The sequence below is a fragment of the Paramisgurnus dabryanus genome, chromosome 12 (assembly GCF_030506205.2).
Source record: "Paramisgurnus dabryanus chromosome 12, PD_genome_1.1, whole genome shotgun sequence".
Taxonomy (NCBI): Eukaryota; Metazoa; Chordata; class Actinopteri; order Cypriniformes; family Cobitidae; genus Paramisgurnus; species Paramisgurnus dabryanus.
In genome coordinates, this window is record NC_133348.1 from 38,316,336 (window position 1) to 38,340,486 (window position 24,151).

The 24,151-nt window shown below is 37.0% G+C and overlaps 2 protein-coding genes across 6 annotated transcripts; one reads left to right on the top strand and one right to left on the bottom strand.

Moving 5' to 3' along the window:
* Positions 1 to 1,845: 1,845 nt before the first annotated feature.
* On the top strand, positions 1,846 to 11,156 carry LOC135745492 (uncharacterized). 3 transcript variants are annotated; one of them, XM_065263795.2, is made up of 14 exons: positions 1,846 to 3,069; positions 3,545 to 3,625; positions 3,714 to 4,106; positions 4,237 to 4,338; positions 4,535 to 4,767; positions 4,888 to 5,066; positions 5,177 to 5,270; positions 5,369 to 5,713; positions 5,811 to 5,928; positions 6,010 to 6,101; positions 7,541 to 7,655; positions 8,294 to 8,560; positions 8,660 to 8,836; positions 9,527 to 11,156. In XM_065263795.2, the coding sequence occupies exons 1-14, from the start codon at positions 2,838 to 2,840 to the stop codon at positions 9,736 to 9,738; spliced, it is 2,640 nt and encodes an 879-aa protein (XP_065119867.1). In that variant the 5' UTR covers positions 1,846 to 2,837; the 3' UTR covers positions 9,739 to 11,156. The 3 variants fall into 3 exon arrangements, with proteins under 3 accessions (XP_065119867.1, XP_065119868.1, XP_073672422.1); XM_065263796.2 differs by having other exon boundaries at positions 8,297 to 8,560; XM_073816321.1 differs by having other exon boundaries at positions 2,903 to 3,043.
* Positions 11,157 to 14,271: 3,115 nt separating this feature from the next.
* On the bottom strand, positions 14,272 to 23,639 carry LOC135778323 (uncharacterized). Of its 3 annotated transcripts, none has more exons than XM_073816323.1 (5): positions 17,328 to 17,550; positions 16,814 to 17,206; positions 16,422 to 16,489; positions 16,297 to 16,340; positions 14,272 to 14,589 (listed from the first exon to the last, which is right to left on the bottom strand). In XM_073816323.1, the coding sequence occupies exons 1-5, from the start codon at positions 17,416 to 17,418 to the stop codon at positions 14,523 to 14,525; spliced, it is 663 nt and encodes a 220-aa protein (XP_073672424.1). In that variant the 5' UTR covers positions 17,419 to 17,550; the 3' UTR covers positions 14,272 to 14,522. The 3 variants fall into 3 exon arrangements, with proteins under 3 accessions (XP_073672424.1, XP_065144858.2, XP_073672423.1); XM_065288786.2 differs by lacking the exons at positions 14,272 to 14,589; positions 16,297 to 16,340; positions 16,422 to 16,489 and adding exons at positions 18,144 to 18,315; positions 21,370 to 21,581; positions 21,730 to 23,639 and having other exon boundaries at positions 16,968 to 17,206; positions 17,328 to 18,052; XM_073816322.1 differs by lacking the exons at positions 14,272 to 14,589; positions 16,297 to 16,340; positions 16,422 to 16,489 and adding exons at positions 18,144 to 18,315; positions 21,370 to 23,639 and having other exon boundaries at positions 16,968 to 17,206; positions 17,328 to 18,052.
* Between the last annotated feature and the right edge of the window lie 512 nt (positions 23,640 to 24,151).

The window sequence follows — 24,151 nt, forward strand, 5'->3', positions numbered from 1 at the left end:
ATAATTTTAGTAACGATGCAGGGCAAAAAAAAACCACATTTGTAGGACATTTTAAGTTTTAAGTACTTAATTCAATTCAATTCAATTCAATTTTATTTATATAGCGCTTTTCACAAAAGTCAATTGTTTCAAAGCAGCTTTACATAAATAGAAGCAGTGAAAAGCACAGAAAACGACAGATAGCACAACAGAATACATGATAGCATGAGCAGTTAAATTTGCTGCGGCTATGACTCAATATTATAATTGCACGTATTACTAAAGCAACGTATAGAAGAGGAAGCTAGGTAAAGCCCAAAAAGGCTGCCTCCCCGGGGTGAAAAACCCCCTAGGAGAAAAAAAAAACCCCGGGCTTTTATCCGAGGAAAAATAAGTCCTAGGAGGGAAAAACCCTTGGGAGAACGGAAATGGAGATTTAGCGGAGATTAAGCGGTTCTGCCGGTGATCGTTGGTCAGGTATCAGCTGGGCATAACGTTGAAGGACGGCCAGTAGATCAGCGGTGTGCCGACTTTCACATCTACCAGGACTGGGTCTGTTTGTCTCGTCCTCGGGTCGAGGACGAGACAGGGAGAGAAAAACAAAATCGTATTAGCGTAGCAGCCGTTCATATGTATTGAAGTGTCACACAGTGATGTGGTTTAACTCAGCTTAGTTCCAGACAGACTAAATATTGCGGCATAATTATGTTATCCACAGTTGAGGATTTAGCAAATTGGGGGCCCAATGCGAGGGTATATATGGTAAATAAGGGTCACCTTCCCATCTTTAAGAGAAAATGAAACCTGACGACCCGTTTGACTAAGGCCTAAAGCCCCACTGTCGTCGTTAATGCAGGTTCAGTGGCAAACGGGTCTATATTGTATACCATTTAACTCGAGTTAATAAAAGTTTAATGCCTTACAGAAAATGTTTTTGAAACATAAACATACAATATATAAAATGAAAGAACAGACCTAAAGGTTTGTTTAAAAAAAAACATTTTAACCTTCCTTCCTTAGTTCTCTTTTTATCACCTCTCAAATATGGGTAGGTTTCTTCAAAAATACCACACTTTGAGCTAAAAGCTGAGATAATTCAATTTTTGTTAAGGACTTTTGATTAAGATTCAGAGATGATCAAAACACACAGTTTGAACTGTGTTGCATAAGGGGATGCTTCCGGTATTTATAAATTGGGTAAGAGCGCCACATGGTGGATAATAGCGGATATATGGATTTCCGTAAAAACTCATCATTGGCAGATAAGCCAGTTAACTCATAAAAATCACTGAAGCTTCCTAAACACGCACACATACATACGTTTTCCAAACCATGTGATTCATCTTTGTTCTTTAACAACACATCCTCACTCCCAACTCGTAACATATTGACGCTTGGTCAGGAGCCCTTTGCGTCAATACTATACGCACAGGGTACCCCTTTAGCGTTATTTTTTGACGTCCTGGGTTTCCCAATGACTTCTATAGGAACGCCTGCGGCGTTGACATTTGACGTGATAAGCACGGGTAAAATGAGAATAAAAATAGGAATAAAATAAGCATAAAAATAAAGATACAATAAATTAGTTATGGCAGGGATTGTCATACTGTTTTTAATGTGCTGCGATTATGTTTGGTTATTCAATGATTAATCATTGCAAACGCAATGCAATGCAATAACATTTTACATTATATTTATTTAATTATTTGTTTGTTTATTTATTTATTGGTTGGTTGGTTGGTTGGTTTATTGATAGATTTTTATTTTAGTTTTTTTATTAATAAATCCAACAATTACTACCGCTGACGTCACTGTAAGGCGCGATCCATTGCGATTTTACACTTGGTAAGTAGAACAGACATCAATATAGACGGGAACAATCCTTAAATTTGCGTAGTAATAATCGTTCAATCACGGTAAAATGTTGTGTTTAGAACCTTTAGAAGTGCAATGTAGCAGTTTTGTGATGGAGAAAATGACATCAGATATTATAAATATATAACTTGCTGCACAAAATGTGTATAGGCTAACGTTAGCTAAGCTAATTCAATTCAAGTTTGTTTATTTCTTAACGTGTAATCATGCAAGGTAATATATCATAGGGGATTGTATGATTTTAGTTATGATGTGTTTTTCGTTACCAGTAGCTCACAATAATATACATTTTCTGAAGAACATTGTTGCCAGATTGGTGTGTTTTTAAGTAAATGTTCAAAATCCACACAAATATATATACTAAACACACAAATCCTACCAAAATTAAACAATACAAATTATTTTTTAGCTACAACAATATTGTGGCTCATCACAATTCAATATTCATATTTCATAATAAAGCAAATTAAGTGCACTTCTCCTAAGAAGGCTACTTGGTAACTATTTTCTAGGTCTGTCCTTTGGCACACCAGAAATATCAAAGTACCACTGGTCCAAGTCCATTTTACCCTACATAGTACAACTCAAAACCAATCTGCCAACACTGATAAAGAAATCACACTTGTAAAAAATATTTTATAAACAATTCTGAATATATATATTTTTTCTGTTATCAGGTCCTTCAAATTTGTCAGCTGCTAACATTCTCCTTTATTTCAACACCATTTCTCACACACAGACACACACACACACACACACACAAACCAAAGGCACTTTTAAGAGCCACGTCTGTCTTGTTAGTCTGTACTTGCTCTCTGTAGCTCACTTGCTTACTTGCCCATTTCTTTATCTTGTTCACTCTTTCACTCTCTCTCTATCTCTCTTTCTCACTCTCTCTCTTTGTCTGTTTACATCTGTAGTTGTCATATCTGTCCATCTTCGTTGTGAGTCTTTCTGTCTGTTTGTGTTTCTTGTTCATCACAATGAGTGATTCAGAACTCCAAGAAGAGTTATTGAATCTGGATACCCTGGTTGATCATCATGAACTCAATAATGAGCTTCAAAGTCTTGATGATTTGCTTGGTGAGCCGCAGCAAGAGGAGGAAGCAGCACCAGTAAAGCCAACTGAACCAAGGGTGCATTGGAGAAAAAGAGACATTGACGGCAACACTGTCTATGCAAGACCAAGGTCAAGCAGGAATCAGTCAAATCAGAGTCAGTATAATTTAACATTTTTCAAGATATTTTGAATATCTACATTGTTTACAACCTTATGAATGTTTTAAACAAGGGATATGTAAGGGAAAAAATCAAAGAACAGCTCATTTGATTTTTTTACATAAAAATAAATTGATTACATACTGTATTTGTGTAAAGCAGTAAAAGTAAACTTGGTTTGAAGCAGTTTTTCCTAGGTTCTTGTCAGTGACCAACCAGCTTCTGTCTTTTATAAATGATTTGCTTCTTAAGCACGCACTTTTATTTGCTTAAATTATCTATATGACACCTTAACAGCAAGTAATTGGACAGTCTACATGTGGGTTTGGGAAATAAAAGTCTGCTTGTTTTTCTCTCTAGCTTAAGTTATAAAGTGAGCTTATGCCATTTCAGGCTTGTAATAAGGGAGGTAAATTTGTGCCACTAAGCTTGGGACAATAATGTTGTTTTTTGTTGTTTTTGTCTGGTACAGCTGATCACGTTCGCAAAACTGATCCTCCCATGACTGTTTCTGACACTAACTGTGAGGTGACTTTTGCTCCAGAGACTGTTGGTGTGTACTTTGTTGTCTAAATAACATTTTCTGTGAAATGCTGTACACTATAATATATAAGTGCTGTTTTAAATGTTTCTTTTAACAGAGTGTTTTCTGCAAGATCTCCAGCACTCTCTTATAGATACCTCAGATGATGAGGCATCACCTTCTGGAACCTCAACAGATCCTCTCCAGGCTTCCTTGAACTGGAGCATGCGACAGAGTCTCCTTTCAGAGAGATGGAGGGCAGAAAGACCCCATCTAGTGAACATTACAGTTGAACAAGAAAATGTGGGAGCACACATCTGTCAACATTGTGGGAGCAATCCAGCTGTTGTCCGATGTGGTGACTGTCGACCCCGACCCTTTTTCTGTGACCTATGTGATGTGAGCAGGCACACCATTCAAGTCCTTCACAACAGAGATGCCATGACAGCTGGATTCTTTCAACCATTGTCTCCAACAACTTTCATTGTGGATAAGGCATTGTCTGATTGTGGTAAGTTGTGGTTTGTAAGTGTATAGTGCTAAATAGATCTTGTTATCTTGTTTACTTCTTCTATGTCTTATTGCCATTTATCCATTACAATGTTTTATTTGTCAGTAATTACAAATTTTCATATTTTTAGTACGGCTTGTACCTGTGGAGATACCTGACAAAATCTGTAGTTGCTGTCCACGGTCATTAAAGGTCATCGCAGGAAAGGCTGTTGCTGTGGTCACAATAAATGGTAAAAATAGTTTTGTTTGAGAAGCATACTAAAACAAACATTTGTCTATGCTCAACTTTCCTTAAGTTTGGCATAGGCATTTTGTAAAATCGACATATGGTCATCAAGTAATGTATGCCACCCTGTACAAAGACCCCAAACCCTAAATAATCATTGAAGGTTTACTTTATAGTGGATATGTTTTTGGTTTTTCTAGGACGCCATGATCTTAACATGCCTGAGTTAAGCTGTGAGGCATGTCAAGCCAAATGGGTTGCTGGAGTGGCTGACCTGATAAGAAGTGGCTACTGGCCTGCAACTCTTCATTTTGCCACAATCTATGCAACAGATGTCTTTATTTCATTTGAAGACATGAAGATGGCAGCACCAGGACTGTCATGTCAAGCTTTTTTAAGAATGTTGGATAAGCGAACTGAACACTTTGGTCGTGTGAGTGTTTAAATTAGTTTATTTTACAAATGTTTATTGCTTTGTTTTGTTTTGTAGGCTATAAAGCTGATGTATTTGTTTTACATTAATACAGTTGCTCTTACTTGTTCTTTTTTATAGAGTGGTAAGATCTCGCCTGATAGCTTTCAGAAAAGTTTTTTTGAATGGAAGGCTGTGCAATATGAGGTGGAAAACATCTGCAAGGAAGAGCCCTTCATCTGTCCTGCGTGCACACCATCTATGCTTGCGGTTTCAGTAGATGGAAATCGCAAGCATTACCGTTTCAAGAATGCAGCTAGGTATTCCAAATTATGTATAATGTTGTATTGTTTGTGTCAGATAAAAAAAACTAAACTTTGTGTTTTAAGAAATCTTAAAGTGTCATACATTTTTGTGTACCTATTTTCAGATCGGAGGAACAGGCCATTTTTGAAGGTGTTTTTATAGCTCGGGATGAAGATGTGACAAGATTTGTGGATTACATTCACCAAACAACCAAACATGTAAAACTGCAGATGAATTAGCCTATATACAAGACTACAAGAACCTCCTACTAAAGAGTTTGTTTAAAATGTTCTAAGGCCCATTTTTTATTTTGTAGGTCAGTGGAAGAGGTGTTTGCGGAGGGGAGTGGTCAGCAGCCAGAGAAACCTCCCAAAGATCTGCCAGCAAGGTAGACGAGGAAGGATTAGAGCTTGCGGTGTGTCGGCATGGAGTGCTTCTCCATGCTTTAAATATGTACAGGGGGGAAATTTTTGCATACCCCCTGTATTTGCAGGAAAAGCTGTCCAGTAGGCAAATCACCTTTTTTTGTATGGATGTGACCTGTAAATATTGGCCCTACCTTCAAAAAGTGTCAAGAAGCTGCCCAGAGCTCCAGCACCTTCTTGACATGAAGCCCTTCCTCTCAGTTTTTCATGCGAAAGCACATGATTTTAAGTGTGAGGTGAGGAAGTATTGATATATAATAGGTAACCATGGTATATAATAGATTATTAGAACTTAACTTCTACATGTGAGAATTGTTTTTTATTCTTAACCAGGTGAAGTGGAGTGGGGCTTATCAGGATGGGGCTGGTTTAACTCTTGGGGAGGAGGTGGAACAGTGTAATGCTTTCCTCTCTAGAATTGCAGTGACTACAAAGCATATGTCAAAAGCAGGTGAAATAACCACACATTGCACTATCTATATTATTACCCAAGTAAGTGAATTAGATAACATTATATAATTTGTGTTTACAGGTCGTACTGACATGCTCACTCTGATGGCTATGCACTGGAATCGGCAAAAGTTTAAGAATTTGGCCACCTCACTGACTTGCCGATATCAGAAGGTAATGAAGTAACACTTTATTTTAACCCTTTATTAATACATGTTACATGTATTTAGCATATTATTTACTATAAATTACACATAATTACATGTAACTAACCCTAAACCTATACTATTACTCTTTACTTAAATCTTTAGACTGTAACACAGACAAATTCAAATTAAAGGAACACGCCCACATTTTGGGGATTTAGCTAATTCAACAGAGTTAGATAAGTCCATACATACTTTTCTCATCTTTGTGCATCCCGTAACTCTGTCTAACGCAGCCCCCGCTAACTTAGCTTAGCAAAAAAAGACTGGAAGTGAATGGCTTCACTTTGCAAACTGCTCCCAATAAGTGACAAAATAACACGAACAGCAGCTCGCAGCACCCAAGAAGCCCCCTGGTGAGGAGCAGAGAGTTCGGTCAGAGTTGTGCAAATCACTCCGGCCAAGTAGCAGTGCTTCGCCTTCTGAGAATATAGTTCTCAGTATATATACTGTTAAAAGATGGCTGTGTCTCATATCACCTTGTTATTTGTACACGGTGTGACTATACAAATCACAACACATAAACAGGAAAATGATCGCGTTATTTTGCACTTATTGGGAGCAGTTTGCTAGCTGGAGCCATTCACTTCCAGACTTTGTGCTAAGCTAAGCTAGCAGGGGCTGCGTCAGACAGAGTTACAGCACGCATGGAGATGAGAAAGGTATGTATTTACTTGTAGGGCTGCACGATAAATCGCATGTGATTGTCAGGAGCATCTCGTCAGTAATGCCGGTTCCTTGATTAGTATTAAATCGCCATCAGATGCTTTCAAGTGGAGCGGCATTAACTACACAGAGCCGTAGTTCCCTGACAAGTTGGGCCATATCGCAGGCGATACGTCCGCGATAATTAATGCAAAATTCCCCCGATTGTCAGTGAACTATGGCTCTGTGTAGTTAATGCCGCTCCACTTGAAAGCATCTGATGGCGATTTAATACTAATCAAGGAACCGGCATTACTGACGAGATGCTCGTGACAATCACATGCGATTTATCGTGCAACCCTATTTACTTATCTAACTCTGGGGGATACGGTGAATAAACTAAGTCCCAAAATGTGGGCGTGTTCCTTTAAGTGTAACTGTAAGGAAGGCAAACTAAGGTTACACTTTATTTTAAGGTTCTCGTATTACAGGGTACTTAGACATTTAAATACTGATTAATAATTACTAACCACCTTTACTAACTACAGGATTTGGTTAGAATGAGGGTGTGGTTTTAGGTTAGTTGCATGTAGTTATGCATAATTTATAATAAAAACTATAGTAAGTATATGTAACATGTAATGAGTGCACCGTAAAATAAAGTGTTAAAACATTGAACATTTTGAAATATGTTAGCATTGTTTATAGCTGTGTGTTTTCTTCCTTCTTGTCTGTCTTATCTGTGATTGACTCTGATTGTAGGCCACAAAAGCCCTTCAAAGCCAGCTGGAAAACCTGGAGTCGATGAAAGCTCAACTGGCAGTAACATCGAGCCAATTAGAAGACTGGGTCAATGATGTACAGGATTGGTCAAATGGTAAATTTGGACTGTTCTTACATTTTATTTTAGTCTAGGACTAGTCTAATCCCTTTCCGGGAAACCACCCCTTTGTCCTAAGTAAGGTTTGGATAAAAAATCTGTATTCATTGGGAATCAGAATCAAAAGGCTAGGAAATGGATCCGAATCTAAAGTAATAGGAATCAGACAAATGAAATTAGAATTTCAATTCCCCTTATCAATTCTTGCACTGTATTTTCAGAAATGTGCTTTCTTGTAATCTTGTGATTAAGCACAGAAACTTACTTACTTAATTATTCATTTAGCTGACGCTTTTATCCAAAGTCACTTAAAATTGCTATATATGTCAGAGGTTGCACGCCTCTGAAGCAATTAAGGGTTAAGTGTCTTGCTCAGGGACACAATGGTGTGTCACAGTGGATTCGAACCCGGGTCTCTCACACCAAAGGCATGTGTCTTATCCACTGTGCCATCACCACCCTTACAACAACAAATGTATCATAGTTTTATTATATTAAATACAGTTGAACCATAATGCAGAATGGACATTTTCTATTCAGCTTTTAATCCTAATGCATGTTTAGCCCTAACCTTACCATAAAAGTTTCACAATATGTTTGGAGATTAGTGATGTACTGTATTTGTTACTTCTCAGCAGCAACCACAACAAGTGATGTTGATGCCTTGGCCAGCAGAATTGAGGTGTTGGTGGCAAGTATCAAAAGGCGTTCCCAGCGTCTCTATAAAGAAACTGATGGCAGCAAGGGTCGTGCCAGGTTCCGGCGCAAGATAAGGGAGGAGAAGGGGACTCTGGCTTCTTTTGTGGAGAAATACAACCAAATGGTTCCAAGCACTGAAACTCTATGCTTGGAAACCATTCTCTCTGGTGAGACAGCTTGGCCATGGCAGCTACCACACACGGGTATGTGCACTAGTCTGTTGACCACATTAAAGGCACTGCATCAAGTTCACATTAATTCAAAGTTTTTTCTTCAAAGTCATTCTCCTAAATGTATTCCAGACTCTGTCAGTCTGCAGACAAAGAGAAAGGCATTTGACGTCATCATGTCACTAAAGAGACTTGAGGAAGAGAAGAAGATTCTTGTGGCAGAAATGAGCCACCATTGGAAATTTCTTTCAGCTCGTGCCAATGCCCTTAAAGAGCTGTCCTGTCTTATTTCTAGTGACACAATGGAAGGTATGTGTAATATATTGTGTTATATTGTAGCTAAATTAATTTCTTGGTGTTGTTTATTTTCTGTTTAATATACTATATGGAAAATGGTATTGGACACCCCTTTAAACAGGTTTGACTACTTGAGTCATTTTCTTTAATACAAATACTAATAATACAGCATATATTGATATTCTGGGGAATTGTGTGCTTTTAGTTTTGTCTATTCCAAAATGACAATGTTCCTGTGTATAAGGCAAGGTTTATAAAGACGATTGATTTAGTTACACACTTCCAAAACAGAGGAGGAGACAAAATGTTTAGAAACATTTATTGTGTTTCAATCTCTGTTGCAGATCTGTTTAGCTGGAATCAGAACGTGTCTTCTGTAAAATAAAAAAGAATATAATTCCCTAGAATATCAGTAATGCTGTAACAGTAAGATTTGAAATAGAAACTTCTGCTGATTGAAAGAGGCTTTCCCAATATTTTTGTTTATATAGTGTATGTAATCCAAATCTGATCAATGTAATAGACAGCAACGTTTATGGTTGAGTGTTACCACTTGTGATGTTTAGTGTTACCAAAAAAACTTGGCATACTTTTTGACTAACATTTTGTTGCCCTGAGAGCCATAATAATGACACCTCAAGAATGGCTGTATTTAAGTTTCTAGGGGGATGCTTAATGTTATTGTGTTATCCTTTTTTTAAGGTTTGCCCTGTGGCCTAAGTGGAGAGTGTATAAAAGGTCTGCAGAGCATCATCCTCAGAAAGCACCATAAAGTCAAAGAAATGAAGGTGCTTGCTAGAGACTGTTATCTGCAAGTACTGTCTGGATCGGAGAACATCAACTTTTTGGAAAATTCTTCATCTGATGAGTATGAGAGTGACAATGAAATGTATGAAAGTGATGATGAACTGTAACCCACAAGCGACTGATCACGCCACCACCTGCAGCCAATCAGACTGGCTATATAAGCTCCTCAAGAACTCTGAACTTTGCGAAGTCTTGATTTGCCCAGTGTGATCATTACGGAGCGTTATTATTCTGATTGTGTTTATTCTGTTGTGACCTGGTTTGTTAATTTGGATTATTGATTGTTATCTGCCTGCCTCTGATCTCGGCCTGTCCCTGGATTACCGATTGTTATCTGCCTGCCCTGACCCTGCCTGTCCCTGTTTATAATTCTGGATTGTCCCTGTATGTTAAAGCGTAACTAAACCCATGGTCAGAGCCTGACTCCACCCACTGGCAATATTTGAAAAATGCAAGAAAAGTGGGCAGATCTCAACGGAGATAGAGGGGACGAATTAAGCTCATATCAAGTGTAAGATCGTAACAAGGGCGTGGTGAGCTTGAACCTGCTTACGTCACGAGGCATTTTTTGGACCCAACATCCAATAGGAAAATTCAACTGCAGTAGCCACCGTTCAACCTGAAGAGGGCAGCACTCAGACGTTTTTACACCATATATTGTAGTATTGAAACACTTTATATCCAAATGTCAAAAAAGTTACTCAAATCAATGAACAGCACTAATTAAGCATCATTCTTACAGATCATTAACTAAAAAAAGTTGGTTTAGGGTTTAGTTACTCTTTAAACACTGTGTCATTAATAACACTGCAAATGGATCCTCTGTCTCGTGACTCCTCGTTACATGTTTCTTTGGATCACAAACATTTTACATTTAAAAAAAACTTTTATGACCTTACATTGTTTCTTACAAAGTTGTCAGTAAAATGTTTCTCTCTAATAAATTGTATCAAAACCATTGGCTCAGAATTCTGAGCCGTTTTGAAATGACAAGCTTTGATGTTTTTGCTGTTGTGTTACAATTAAAAATTATGAACAAAATATTTCTTAGTGAAAAATATTGACACAAAATGAATTGAGAATAGGGATGCATAACGATTAAGTGCTATTAATCTATAGCAGAATGAAAGTTTTTGTTAACATCATATATGTGTGTGAACTGTGTATTATAACTTTGTAGATAAATGCACATCCATGCATGTATATATTTGAGAAATGTTTACATGTGTATATACATTTGTATATTTATGTATAATTTATATTATATGTAAATACTTAATATATACATTTAGTTATTTTTCTTCAAATATACATGCATTTGTGCACATATTATTATTATTATTATACACAGTTCACACACATATAGTGTAATTCTGCTATAGATTAATCACGATTAATCGTTATGCATACCTAATTGTAAAAGATAACATGGTTAACAGAAGATAGGCTTATTTTTATGTTTTTTTTATTTTGTGGAAATTTGATCATTTATTACATTTAAAAAAGATTTAATGTAATTCTTACAAACAATCATCTGCTGTATTTTCCAATAAAATGTACATTGGGGTGATTTAAAATAAAATGCTATTATTACATGAGTGAGTTTGCATCTTTCAGTCACCATTTAAGCAACTTGAATATATATATATACACTGACCTTTTGAGAGGGCAATACAAGATGCCACTCATTTGCTGAACACAGGGATCATGATGGGAAGTGTAGAAGGGTATCAAAATATGCTAATGCACAGCAAGTGATAGTTCTAGGCAAGCATTACACTGCAAAAAAAATGACTTTCTTACTTAGTATTTTTGTCTTGTTTTCAGTAGAAATATCTAAAAATTCTTAAATCAAGATATATAAAATATAAAAATATACAATTTAAGTGAATTTGTGCTTAAAACAAGCAAAAATATCTGCCAATGGGGTGAGAAAATTTTACTTGAATTAAGTGTTTAAGAAAAAAGAAATTATTTCACTATTTTTTTTCTCTCCCCATTGGCAGATAATTTTGCTTGTTTTAAGGACAATTTTCACTTAAATTGTATATTATTTGTCGTAAAACTAGACTTATTTACTTAGGTAATTTTGCTCATCAAGAAAAAGCATCTTAATTTAAGAATTTTTAGATATTTCTACTGAAACAAGACAAAATTACTAAGTAAGAAAGTCATTTTTTGCAGTGTATACTGACTTGAATTTGATACAGACTTTGACCAGTTACTAGTGAAGAGAGATAAAGAAGGGTGTCACATGAGACACTTCTATGGATACTTTAGGCAGAATTGAAGATAGATTAGGGTTATTCAAATCTTACCCTGGAGGGCCGGAGGACTACAGAGTTACCCACCTGTGATTTTCTAGTGTTCATGAAGACCTTGATAAGCTTGCTCAGGTGTGTTTGATCAGGGTTGGAGCTAAACTCTGCAGTGTTCCGGCCCTCCAGGATAAGATTTGAATAACCCTGTCATAGATCAACATAGAGATTGTACACAGCAACAGGAAACATGGTGTGAATAGATGGATGATGGATCAATAAAATCTGTTGCCTGGCCATGTAATTCAATTTACAAGGTGCTTCATGATACCATAGAACAGGGTTCCCCAAATCTTACCCTGGAGGGCCGGAGCACTACAGAGTTTAGGTCCAACCCTAATCAAACTTACACACCTGTGATTTTCTAGTGATCATGAAGACCTTGATTAGTTTGCTCAGGTGTGTTTGATCAGGGTTGGAGCTAAACTCTGCAGTGCTCCGGCCCTCCAGGGTAAGATTTGGGGAACCCTGCCATAGAAGAACCTTTTTGCCAAAAAATTTTTATAAAGAACTTTGACATTCAAATAACTTTTATCTCACAATATTTTAATATGGCAAAGAGGTGGCAGGTTAGAAAAAGGTACGAGAGATGATTTTTACAAATTATCTTTTACTGGATGGTTCTTTTGTTAAACCATATGCTTCTTCTTTGACATCACAGCAAGAACCCTAGCACCTTTAAGTGTAAGTTTCTGTATTGTGTTTTTAATCATAAGTCACATATCAGTTAAAATCTAATACAAGATATATGTTCCTCAACACAATGAAAAGAGTGCATCCTATGTGGTTTAATGTCTATCTACCCCCAGGTGCCCAGGAGACCTCTGTAAAAGAGCACAAGCTCAAATGGCTATAAAGCAGTCTGATTAGAGTTTCAGAGACAAAAACTGACATATTTATGCTATGTTAACTATAGTGTTGTAATTTTTTAAGTTCAAAAAAGGGTATACAAGCATTTAAAAATATGCTCTCAATATTATATTTAATATTTACCCTTATATATGTCTTTGCACATTTGACATATTTATCTTATTTCATTAAATAAAGTATTAATTGAATTATTTTACTTAACGTTTGAAACTACATTACCCATAAGGCATATCCATCTATAGAACGGAGTAGAAAAACATGGCGTTGTAAATTGTTGTTCATTAGGCTAATGTGAGTTCCTGCTAGGGTTATGATCTCGACAAATTTGTTAAATTATTCAACACTGTAGAACCTTATTGTTAAATTAAAGTACTACTAAAAAAAGTTTGACAGCAAAACGTAGTTTGGGATATTAAGGACGTTTTATTCAGGTAAAAACGCGTCCAACCATAACGCGCCTTGACAGGGTCAAAGCTGCGACACAGTAGCCACTAGCCAGAAAAGAGACTGGGTGTGCATCTGAAAATCTGCTTTTATCACATTTATTTTCATATTACTGTGCAAATGTATAAAACATAAGCATAACCATGCTATAGCCATAATGTTGCGATTGAGAAGGCAGAGGCAGATCCAAATGCAACAATTTATTAGACAAATAAACCAGGCAAAGGTCAGTATCGGAATCTGAAATATCAGTGGTTAGGCAAAGGCTTGTCGAGAACCAGGCAGAAGATCAAGGGCGGGCTGCGGAATCCAGAAACAGGCAGGGGATCCTAGGCAGGCTGCAGACAATCAGAGAGCAATAGCAAGGGTCACAGACAGAGGCAGGCAAGATAACCAGAAAAGCTGAGACATGCACACAACAGTAATACATTACTTCCCAAAGGACGCCAGGTAGCCTTTTCGCACATCTCGTTATAGATCAAGATAATTTAAAAAGGTTTTTAACAAAGAATCGTAATATCAAATAGTTGACATGGTAAGCAAGTTAGTGAATATTTTTAATAAAAAGGAAAAACGAAATAAATCTGTTAGTTATTGTGGCTGCGGCGTGTAATGTGACAATCATGACGCGTCGCCATGGACACAAGGGGTCAGTTAAAATATTTTGAACTTAGCGTGAATATATATACATACATACATATACTAAGTATAGTTTAGTAAAACATTTTTATTGAGACTACAAAAAATAATTTTGCTGCATCTGCATCCATTTTTAGGCACATCCCGGTCCCCGACATAATTCCATATATGGTCTTTACGGAATGTTCCGGTTGAAACTGGGTTATGCAATGTAAGGATGTTTTTTATTTATGTAGTTATGACTCTAACTAAGAATCTTAATAAAAACAATAAGGTGCTTAACTATTAAATTTAAGGACCAATTCATAATAATTCTGCAGTATTTTGGCATTAGATATACCACTCTGACATACTCAGTTGCTTATAAAACATGATAATTGGTTATGAAATTAGCAGAGGAAAGTTGAAATAATACATATTGTACAAGCATTATGAAAGCACACATTTTTTTACTCATTTTTATTACTATACATTACATTAGTACAATGATTTCGTATATTATCATATAATCACATAGTTTATTATTTAACTTGCAAGAAAAAAAAGGTTTGAAGTTTGAGGAGTCCAGTTATGATGACTAACCAACTAAGCTATCGTGCTGAAAACTGGTATGAAGGGTCTCAGGCATCAAGCATGTAGTGTTTGAATTCTCTGGCAGGCTCCCATGTGTCATCCCAGGATTTGCCACTGTTAAATATCACAAGTGCACAAAATGCATTAGTACACTACACAACATTTTTACAACAAACTACATTTCAAGTCTTGCAGCTTTAGTCACTTTTAAGATTAAAATTTTCCATAAATTTCTAAACATTTCTGATAATCTAAGGGATGAATGAGACTCTGATTAGCTGAGGGGCTATGATTTGCAGATGCAGAATAATGTTTACCATTTCACCAGTTTTCTGCTTTTATTATGAGATTAAAATAAGCAATTGTGTCTCAATTGATGTTTAAAACAAAGATAGCTGAAGTATGATGATCTGTCATTCTAATGTAACATTTATGTAGTCTTCTAATGTAACATTTATGTAGTATCACTGCTCTTTACTTGAAATGAACATTATCGTTCCAACATAATCCTATTTACTAAATTGTGGACAAGAAAAGTATTAATTATTGTTTAAAAGTCCAAATATTTTGTATGCAAGAATATGAATTTGACTGTCAGTGGATGCTACTCTTATACAGTGACAAAATTTGACAGCATTCTATCCTATTCTATAAAACCATATTTACAAACTTAATTGTTTTACAACGGCTCCCTGTAAACTATATATAATGTTTAAATTCCATAAATTAAAGCAGTGAACTGTCTATATCTTTATAACTTTTTTCTGACTTCATACAACAATCTATTATGTCTGCCTTATTCTCTAGATACACTTAATTTATCTCTCAAATTACAGCTAGGCCATGCAAGTAAGGTTTGTTGGAACAAAAATATCAGATAACACATTACCAGTGGCGGCTCGTGACTCCTCATCCGAGGGGCGCGAATTCAAAATAAGTGTTCGGAGTATCATGTGTGTGGTTCCCTTTTCCAAAATATGTGTCCTGCGTGTTGAGAGATCATGTGTGCATCACTTGTTTTGTCAAAATAAGTGCCTGCTGCACACGCATCAAAACCGTTTATGATAAAAGAGACGCTCATGTTCCAAAAGACACTCCCTTAACATTAAACTCTGATTACGCATGAGATTATGCGAGTATCTGGCAAACGCAAGCATCTCTTTTATCATAAACCCTTTGACGCGTCTGCAGCAGACACTTATTTTGGCAGGACACGTGATGCACATACGATCTCTCAAAGTGCAGAACACATATTTTGAAATTACGTACCACACACATGACGGGCTACATACATGTTGTGACGAACTTCGCATCGTGCGCCCTCAGAAAAAGAAGTCACCAGCCGCCACTGCACATTACTTGTTATTGAACTTCAGTCCGTCACACACAATCTGCATTTACAAAATGATCATCTATTGATAACTCTTCATATAATATCAAAATCCAAAAAAGGTGGTAGATAATTTTCTCACTTAGCTCCTAAACTCTGGAACAGTATCAGCATTCCTAGTCAAGATGCAGACACTTAACCAAGCATACACCTTATTAATTCATACTGTACATCTTTTTCAAGTTTATGCTGCAATAGTTAGCTTAATCTGAACCAAACACAGATATATTTTACTGTACATTCTTTATATTAAGTATTAACAGCACCTATAGTAATACCCAATTTTTTGTCTTTTCATCTTTGGGTTAAAAAATCTAACAATCTAACAAGAATTACATTTAAAGCTATAATTATTACACTTTTCAACTTGGGGTGAACCTTTACTAAAACATTTTGACAATTATATGAATACAGTATTAAGAGTTTCTTACCACGAAGAGCAAGGCAACCAGTGTATTTTCAGTTCAGCCTTCCCCTACACACAAATAAAAAATTTAGTAAATTTACCCATTTACCAATCCCTTCCATGAAATTTTTTGTTGTACATTAATTTTACCTCATTTATTCGTTCCCCAGTTATTCGGTCAAACAAAAAAACCTTCTGTCGGCTGCATTTTTGACAACCTAAAATGAAAACATAAAAAGTTTTTAAATCCAATGTTTTCATTTCACATGTAAGGTCATTGGCATTGTTATGCCCTCTTGTCAAGTGACTTAATCCCTGTTTTTGTACCTGGTTTGTACTTGTATCAATGTACTGGATTCCCCAAAGCCCTCTTATCTAGAGTCTGAGAACACTAACCAAAGCCCCTGACCACTAAACCGCCAAAGATAAATACTAAGTAATGTGTACTGGCTTACAATTAACTGCTGACCCAATGGAATCCTATTGCTTTGTCCGGGAGATAATTAATTGTGTAATTTACAGTATGATACAAAAAAACTTACCCTTTTTATTCTTTCGATAGGGGAAGGAAGAGGAAGGAGGTGAAGAATTTTTGATCCTCCTTTTTCTCTGTCTATCTGGGTGCTCCTGGGCGAGGCTTTCAGGGTGCTTCTGGGCAAGGCTTTTAGGGTGCTTCTGGGCAAGACTCTGTGGGCACTCATGGGCAAGGCTCTCAGGATGCTCCTGATCGAGGCTCTCGGGACGCTTCTGGACAAAACTTTCAGAGTGCTTCTGGGCAAGGCTCTCAGGATGCTCCTGGACGAGGCTCTCGGGACGCTTCTGGGCAAAACTTTCAGGGTGCTTCAGGGCAAGGCTTTCAGGATGCTCCTGGGCGCGGCTCTCTGGGCTCTCATTGGCAAGGCTCTCGGGGTGCTCCTGGATGAGTCTAACTGCATCTTTTCAAAGAAAATGTATACTGGCTTTAGATGATCTGGTAACCCAAAAGAATCCTATTGTCTGAAATTAAATTTAATAGAATTGTATTAATAGTGTGTAGTACAATGCAAAAAAACTTACTCTTTTTTTTTTTCGATGGGGAATGGAACTGGGTGGATAAGAGGATGTAGAGATGTTTTTCCTTTTTCTCTGTGGTGAAGACTGATAGCATGGAAGTGGAGGTGAAGATGTGTGTGAAGGTTTAAAAGGAGGAAAGAGAGAAGTGGAAGAAAGTGGGGATGACACAGGAACAAGATTAAGGATAAACAAAGTTTCAGACTCCTCCTCTGGGCGTTCTGGGACAAGGCTCTCGGGGCGCTCCTGGACTTGGCTTTCGGGACGTTCTTGGGCGAGGCTCTCGGGACGTTCCTGGGCGAGGCTCTCGGGGCACTCCTGGACTTGGCTTTCGGGACGTTCCTGGACGTGGCTCTCGGGACTTTCCTGGACGCGGCTCTCGGGACGTTCTTGGGCGAGGCTCTCGGGACGTTCCTGGGCGAGGCTCTCGGGACGTTCCTGGGCGAGGCTCTCGGGACGTTCCTGGGCGAGGCTCTCGGGACGTTCCTGGGCGAGGCTCTCGGGACGTTCCTGGGCGAGGCTCTCGGGACGTTCCTGGGCGAGGCTCTCGGGACGTTCCTGGGCGAGGCTCTCGGGACGTTCCTGGGCGAGGCTCTCGGGACGTTCCTGGGCGAGGCTCTCGGGACGTTCCTGGGCGAGGCTCTCGGGACGTTCCTGGGCGAGGCTCTCGGGACGTTCCTGGACTTGGCTCTCGGGACGCTCCCGGGCGAGGCTCTCAGGACGCTGCTCTGCTGTGGAGATTGCAATAATACAAATTTAATTTAAAATCTTTTAATATTAACACGTTATTAAACAATTATTGTTTCAGAACAGAAATCTTACTCTTTGTTAAAATAAATTCATATGCTCTTTGCATCTTTTCCAATAAATTCCGAGTTACAGGAGTGGGGGGCAGATGGGTAATAATGTCGGCTACCCATTTCTTTTCTTTTCTTTTCTCCTTTCGACCAATAAACAAAATAGGATTGCATCCTAAAGTTGCTAGTTTCCGCACCTGAAATAAACAAGCAGTTATGACGTCATAGTTAAAACCATTTACAGTACCATAAAAAATGGTACAGTAAATGGCTATTTTAAGTAATTATTGGAGTACAATGCATAAAATAAAATATTAATGTCCTGCATATCCATGCTTCCATGTATACTAAATAATAATTTGCATTCAGTTTCAAACAGTTACATTGAAATAATTATAAAGCATAGTGAATTTTCACAAGAAAACTTGAAACATGTTATTTCACAAGTTTGCACTGACATGTACAATATTAACATGCATATTTGGCTTGCTGTCTAAAAAGGGCTCCAAGTTCAAAATTTGGCCACTACTCCCCTACCTGTAACTGCATTTTAAGTAGTGACGTAAGTAATACTGTTTCTAGGGCTACGTCACCACTTATATCAATTAGGGTTATTTTACATAAATCGCATATTATATTGTCAAACACATTATTGTAACGTGTTGTGTCCCTGTGTAACCTGTGTTAAACTTGTGTTCCTGTTCGCCCTGTATCTCCCTGTGTAGATAGTTTGCCCCGCCCCCTTGTTTGTTACCATGGACACTCATTGACTCAACCCCTACCTCTTGTTTGTTGTCATAGTTAATCATTGTTTCTGTTCTGTGATTGGTTCTTGTTTTGCATATATACCCTGTGTGTTCATTTCCTGGTTGTCAGTCGTTGTTAGTTTTACACCCTAGCTTTCCTTGTGTTTTTTGCCTTGTTGTTTTGTTTTATATTTATGGATTACCTGTGTATGACCCTCTGCCTGTTTATGGACTATGTTTATGGATTACCCTTTTAATAAACCTAGCTGCATTTGGATCCGCTTCTTGTCTTGTCTGCCTCGCCTGTAACAATTCACTAAAGTCTCCAGGCTCCAGGGCCGTGCACAGACCTTTTGAGGGGCATGTGCTGAAACTGAAAAAGGGCACCCCCCCAAATAAATAGCACATAATAATCGTCTTAAAAACGTTATATTTATTTACTATTAATGATTGAAAAATTCCCTATTAATGAATGAAAAATGACATTTTATGGCATTATAAGGATATCTGGCCTTCTAAGTTGGCTTTAACAATTTGCCTCCTGGGTGTTTGTCTGTATTAGGCCTATTTGTAGTCATGTGTTTGTGAACTGCTCTTGTGTACTCCCTCTTATTTAATTGTGTAATATATTAATTTTCATTTTTTTTCCTCTGCTTTGCATACATAAAGTTAAATAAAAATATGTTTGAGGAAAAAAGCTATTATTTTTGGTTTTATGATCTAATTTTTATTATTTGGTTAACATGTTTATGTATGTCATTGATAAGAGGGGAAATATGAGATTTAAGATCAAAAAAATATAGTAAAATATTATTCTATTAGCCATACCATTAGCATATCCAACATGTATCTGCCTACCTGGCAAAAACTGTGCTGAGGACCAGGAACGTTGGTCTCTTGAAGGTGCACTTAGGTTGGTTGTTCTCTCTCGTGAACTACACTTTCCTTAAAATAAGCCAGCAATGAAAATGTATAAAAAATTTAGTCTAGTCATTCAGGGCTAACTTTTTGGTGATTTGGAGCACTGTAGCCCCTGACAGAAAATGTTTAAAGCGCAAGCAGAAAATTTTGAGCACACCTTAAATCAGCCTGCAATTATTCACATTTTCCCAAAAGAACTGCATTACTGAAAAATACTAAACAGACTTAACTTTGTGCAGTTGATTTCAGAATAAAAAGTTATGAACTAAAGAATCATACAGCCCACTTGGCTATATCTAGGCATAAGATACATAAATATCCAGATAGCATTTTGTATTGAGATGAGTGGCAGGGCAATACACATACTTGTATCCTTTACAAGTTTCTCATCTTCTATGATATCCACAGTTTTCCTTAACTGTGTGTTTCTATCTGTAATGTTTTTGTTGTTAATGTAGGCTAGAAGTTTTCTCTATCTCTCATCTCTGCAATGTTTAATTTTAAACCCGCGCGGGCGCATCTTCTCGCGGTTCACCCGGGCTGCGTAGACCCATCGGTAAACGATTGAGACGCGTCATGCAAATAAGCGGTTAAACCCGATCCTGCATTCCGTATTGTTGTCACGGGTGCCCTGCACATGCGTGAACAGCAGTGAAAACTGCTCGCGCTGTGTCAAAAACTCATTTTGGTCACAGTTTGGAGCCCTTAAGGGTGCCTCCCTGGTGCCTCCCTGATTGCCCTCTCGCCCAATCTCGTCTAAACCGGCCCTGCTCAAATTTATAAAACATGCGCCGTTATAGACATACTAGTGTTTCATTCGTAATGAGACGGCATTGTACTCAAACAACAAGATATTTATTTACCGTTGCAAGACGTTCAGCTGCTCTGCTGTGGAACTTCAGCTCGTCGCAATCAGGGGGCGGAGTTAAGAGGTTTGACTGACAGTTTGAGCGGATACAAAAAGATTTTGTTTTTTAATAACTTTTATTTGATAAATATATTTGTAAAACAGACAGACATACGTAAAGGGTTACCAATAGCATTGATTTATTAAAGAAAATAAAAAAAATCTAATCAAATTCTTTAGAAAAAAAGGGCACTTCGGAGTGTAAGGACAAAAAGGGCATGTGTTCTGCACAGGTTGAGCCCTATCTGTGCACGTGCCTGCCAGGCTCACAAAAATTTTAATAAGTTAAAAAAAATCTGTCTGGCAATTAAATCTTTTGATGTAGATAAAGGTAAAATTTACAATTGCATTTGAGTGAGACAGAGGTGGAAGACAACTACACTAGTTAACATTTGAAGTGGATCAAAACCTTTTGTTATATATACATTTTTACACATTTTTAACATAACCGTATTTTTGTCTTGACAACTTTGATTAAATTTTTCGATCCATGTCAAATTTTAACTACTGTATATACACAAACTTCACCCACTGATTGGTTAAAAGATTTTGTTTCCCTCAAACTTTCTATAAATAAAAGGGAAAAACCTCATTTTGATGATCAAAAATATGTTTTAAACAATTTAACGACTGCAAGGGACTAAAACATCAATTGGTAAATGAGAATGTGTACTTACGGCAATGCAAGCAGAGTCTATTATGCGACTCAAATTTCTGCTATTAAGAACAGCTTGCGCCCACTGGTCATCCAACGTCATAATTTTTTCTTTTAATTTCTTTTTTGTGGACAGGCTTCCAAAACAGGCATGGCAGGTTTTTCTGCTTACCTGATTGGAAGCCTGACAGGATGGGCAGGGCCTGAATTTGGGCCTTGTCATGACAAGACATACTGAAAAAAAAACAATGATAATATTTGTCCATTTAATAGATCTATTAAGTGAATTTACACAGATGAAAAGCATTATCTAGCAATTCAATAAATCTTGCAACATTTTAAATGTCAATTGCATGGTATTAATTACATCACCCCTACTTACCAGATGAAGTTCGCAGGAATGGAGATGATTATTTTAAAGAAGCAGAAAGATAGACAGACAAAGTCAAACACAGTTTGAAACAGAGAATAGAGAAGAGAGCAGCAGAGAGAGATTAACAAAACAAACGTGGCTCTTAAAAGTGCCTTTGGTGTGCTGTAAAAGATGACTTAAACGCCGTAGGAACAAATTAGAAGGACCTGTTAAGAGCAAAACAATTTTAACAAAATTGAATAACTTACACATAACATCAGTGTTCATTTTTTTAAGCAAAACAGAGAAATTGAAAATACTATTCATGTTGTGTACTACATTATTGGTCCCGAACAGTTACTGGGACATAATTTTGATAAAAATTCCAATTGATCTGAGCTAGTGTAAGATGTTAGCATAAATACTACTGCAAATCATACATTCTCCTATGAATGTATAAGTTTCTGCATGAATATGTCTGATAAAAACCGTAATTAGCTAATTGTAGCTAAGTGTGTTAACTTATTGGTGCAGCAAACTATGTCAATTTTTAATATCGATCGTATATTGACATTCTAAAATGTTTTAATACAATTAGTTTGCACGATTCAAATATTTGTGACTGTAAACTGTCAATAATTTATTTAGATTGCTCTTCCACTCACCAGGTGAAACACGCGGGATCCCCGTACGATGACGTCAGATATCCGCTTGTTATTTGGTGACATAAGTAATACAGTTTCCGGGTCGGGTCTTTAACTTTCTTCAAGCGAAGTTATTATTTAAAATGCGGTTTAAGACAACTATTTATTCACATCACATATTCAAGCTAACCATAAATAAAATGGCTTTCACTACAATTAACCAGGCTCACATACAGCAATACTTTATCAATTCATAAATATAAATCTCTGCTTGACAAAGGCGGATGTCGTTTTGAAAGTAAAGCTTAGAATGGTTCGATAGTTTTGACTGATTGGTTGAGAAAAAAATATATTATTAAGGGACAGCTAGTTTTCGAAGAACTACATTACCCAACATGCATTTCTCATCAACGCATTTCCTCACCGAACGATGTTTAGCAAAACCGTTTATATTACCTGTATGAACAAAAAAACATAAATTCTACATCGACCACGTGCATTGATTTTTACTGTTAATTTACTCAAATTACTTTTCAGTTTGCAATTTAGCGTTAACTAACCATCGAATGCTTTCTCTCTGCAATCCGTTGTTAAACTCACCGCTAAATGTTATCATTCGCTAGCTATACTGGCGCACTTTTACAAAGTGCTCTGTCAAAAATCAAAAGGGATTTACTTATTGCCTAGCCCTGACCCCTGGCAATAACATTTATTGTTACACATTTTTATTTGTACCAACAAATCGGTCTTTAGTCTCGCCCCACAACGTTACGTTACTACGCTGCAGGTTCGGGTTTAACGACCCACTGAAATCCATTGGACTACCCTGCACGTCGAAAAATAACGCTAAAGGAGTACCCTGTGCGTATAGTAATGACGCAAAGGGCTCCAATGAAGTCCATTGGACTACACGCACGGCGGAAAATAACGATTTATTAAAACAAAATAATAATAAACCAACCAACCAACCAATAAATAAATAAACAAACAAATCATTGCGTTTGCAATGATTAATCATTGAATAACCAAACATAATCGCAGCACATTAAAAACAGTATGACAATCCCTGCCATAACTAATTTATTGTAGCAAATTCTTTATTTTTATGCTTATTTTATTCCTATTTTTATTCTCATTTTACCCGTGCTTATCACGTCAAATGTCAACGCCGCAGGCGTTCCTATAGAAGTCATTGGGAAACCCAGGACGTCAAAAAATAACGCTAAAGGGGTACCCTGTGCGTATAGTATTGACGCAAAGGGCTCCTGACCAAGCGTCAATATGTTACGAGTTGGGAGTGAGGATGTGTTGTCTTTAACCCCGTCACTAAAATGCTCCCGCTAGGGCTATGACGGATCACAAAATTCATGGTTCGGATCACATTACGGTTTTTGAGGCACAGATCGGATCATTTTTCGGATCACCAAAAAAAAAGGGTTGGGAAAAATTCTGATAATAAATAAAGAAATTTAAAAAAGAACCAAGTTGCACATTAAGTAAGGTCTAAAATTAGCATTAGGTACAGAAATTGAATTAAATGAATAATAACACTGTCTTTACTGTATAAATTAAATATTATTATTATTATTTTTAGAGCTACAGAAGTGATTTTCTCTTTGTCTTGGGTAGTTTTATTAACATTAAAGGCAGTATAGGCATTAATTATCAAAAAAAACTTTTTTACACATTTGTTTAAACTGTCTTTATATACCAATACATAATTAAAATGTTAGTACTCTGAAAAAGAGAGTATAAAACTTGAGTGTCTGTAGACCTCTCACGACTGTTTTAAACACAGCTAATTTTTC

What these genes read in the sequence shown, in the direction of transcription:
- LOC135745492 (XM_065263795.2), top strand. Translation starts at nt 2,838, where the DNA reads ATGAGTGATTCAGAACTCCAAGAAGAGTTATTGAATCTGGATACCCTG. An exon ending in TAAGGCATTGTCTGATTGTG is followed by an intron (nt 4,107 to 4,236) that starts GTAAGTTGTGGT and finishes TCATATTTTTAG; the next exon opens with TACGGCTTGTACCTGTGGAG. An exon ending in CACATGATTTTAAGTGTGAG is followed by an intron (nt 5,714 to 5,810) that starts GTGAGGAAGTAT and finishes ATTCTTAACCAG; the next exon opens with GTGAAGTGGAGTGGGGCTTA.
- LOC135778323 (XM_073816322.1), bottom strand. Translation starts at nt 21,654, where the DNA reads ATGCTTTTCATCTGTGTAAATTCACTTAATAGATCTATTAAATGGACA. An exon ending in TGAATTTATTTTAACAAAGA is followed by an intron (nt 18,053 to 18,143) that starts GTAAGATTTCTG and finishes CAATCTCCACAG; the next exon opens with CAGAGCAGCGTCCTGAGAGC. An exon ending in CCCATCGAAAAAAAAAAAGA is followed by an intron (nt 17,207 to 17,327) that starts GTAAGTTTTTTT and finishes TTCTTTGAAAAG; the next exon opens with ATGCAGTTAGACTCATCCAG.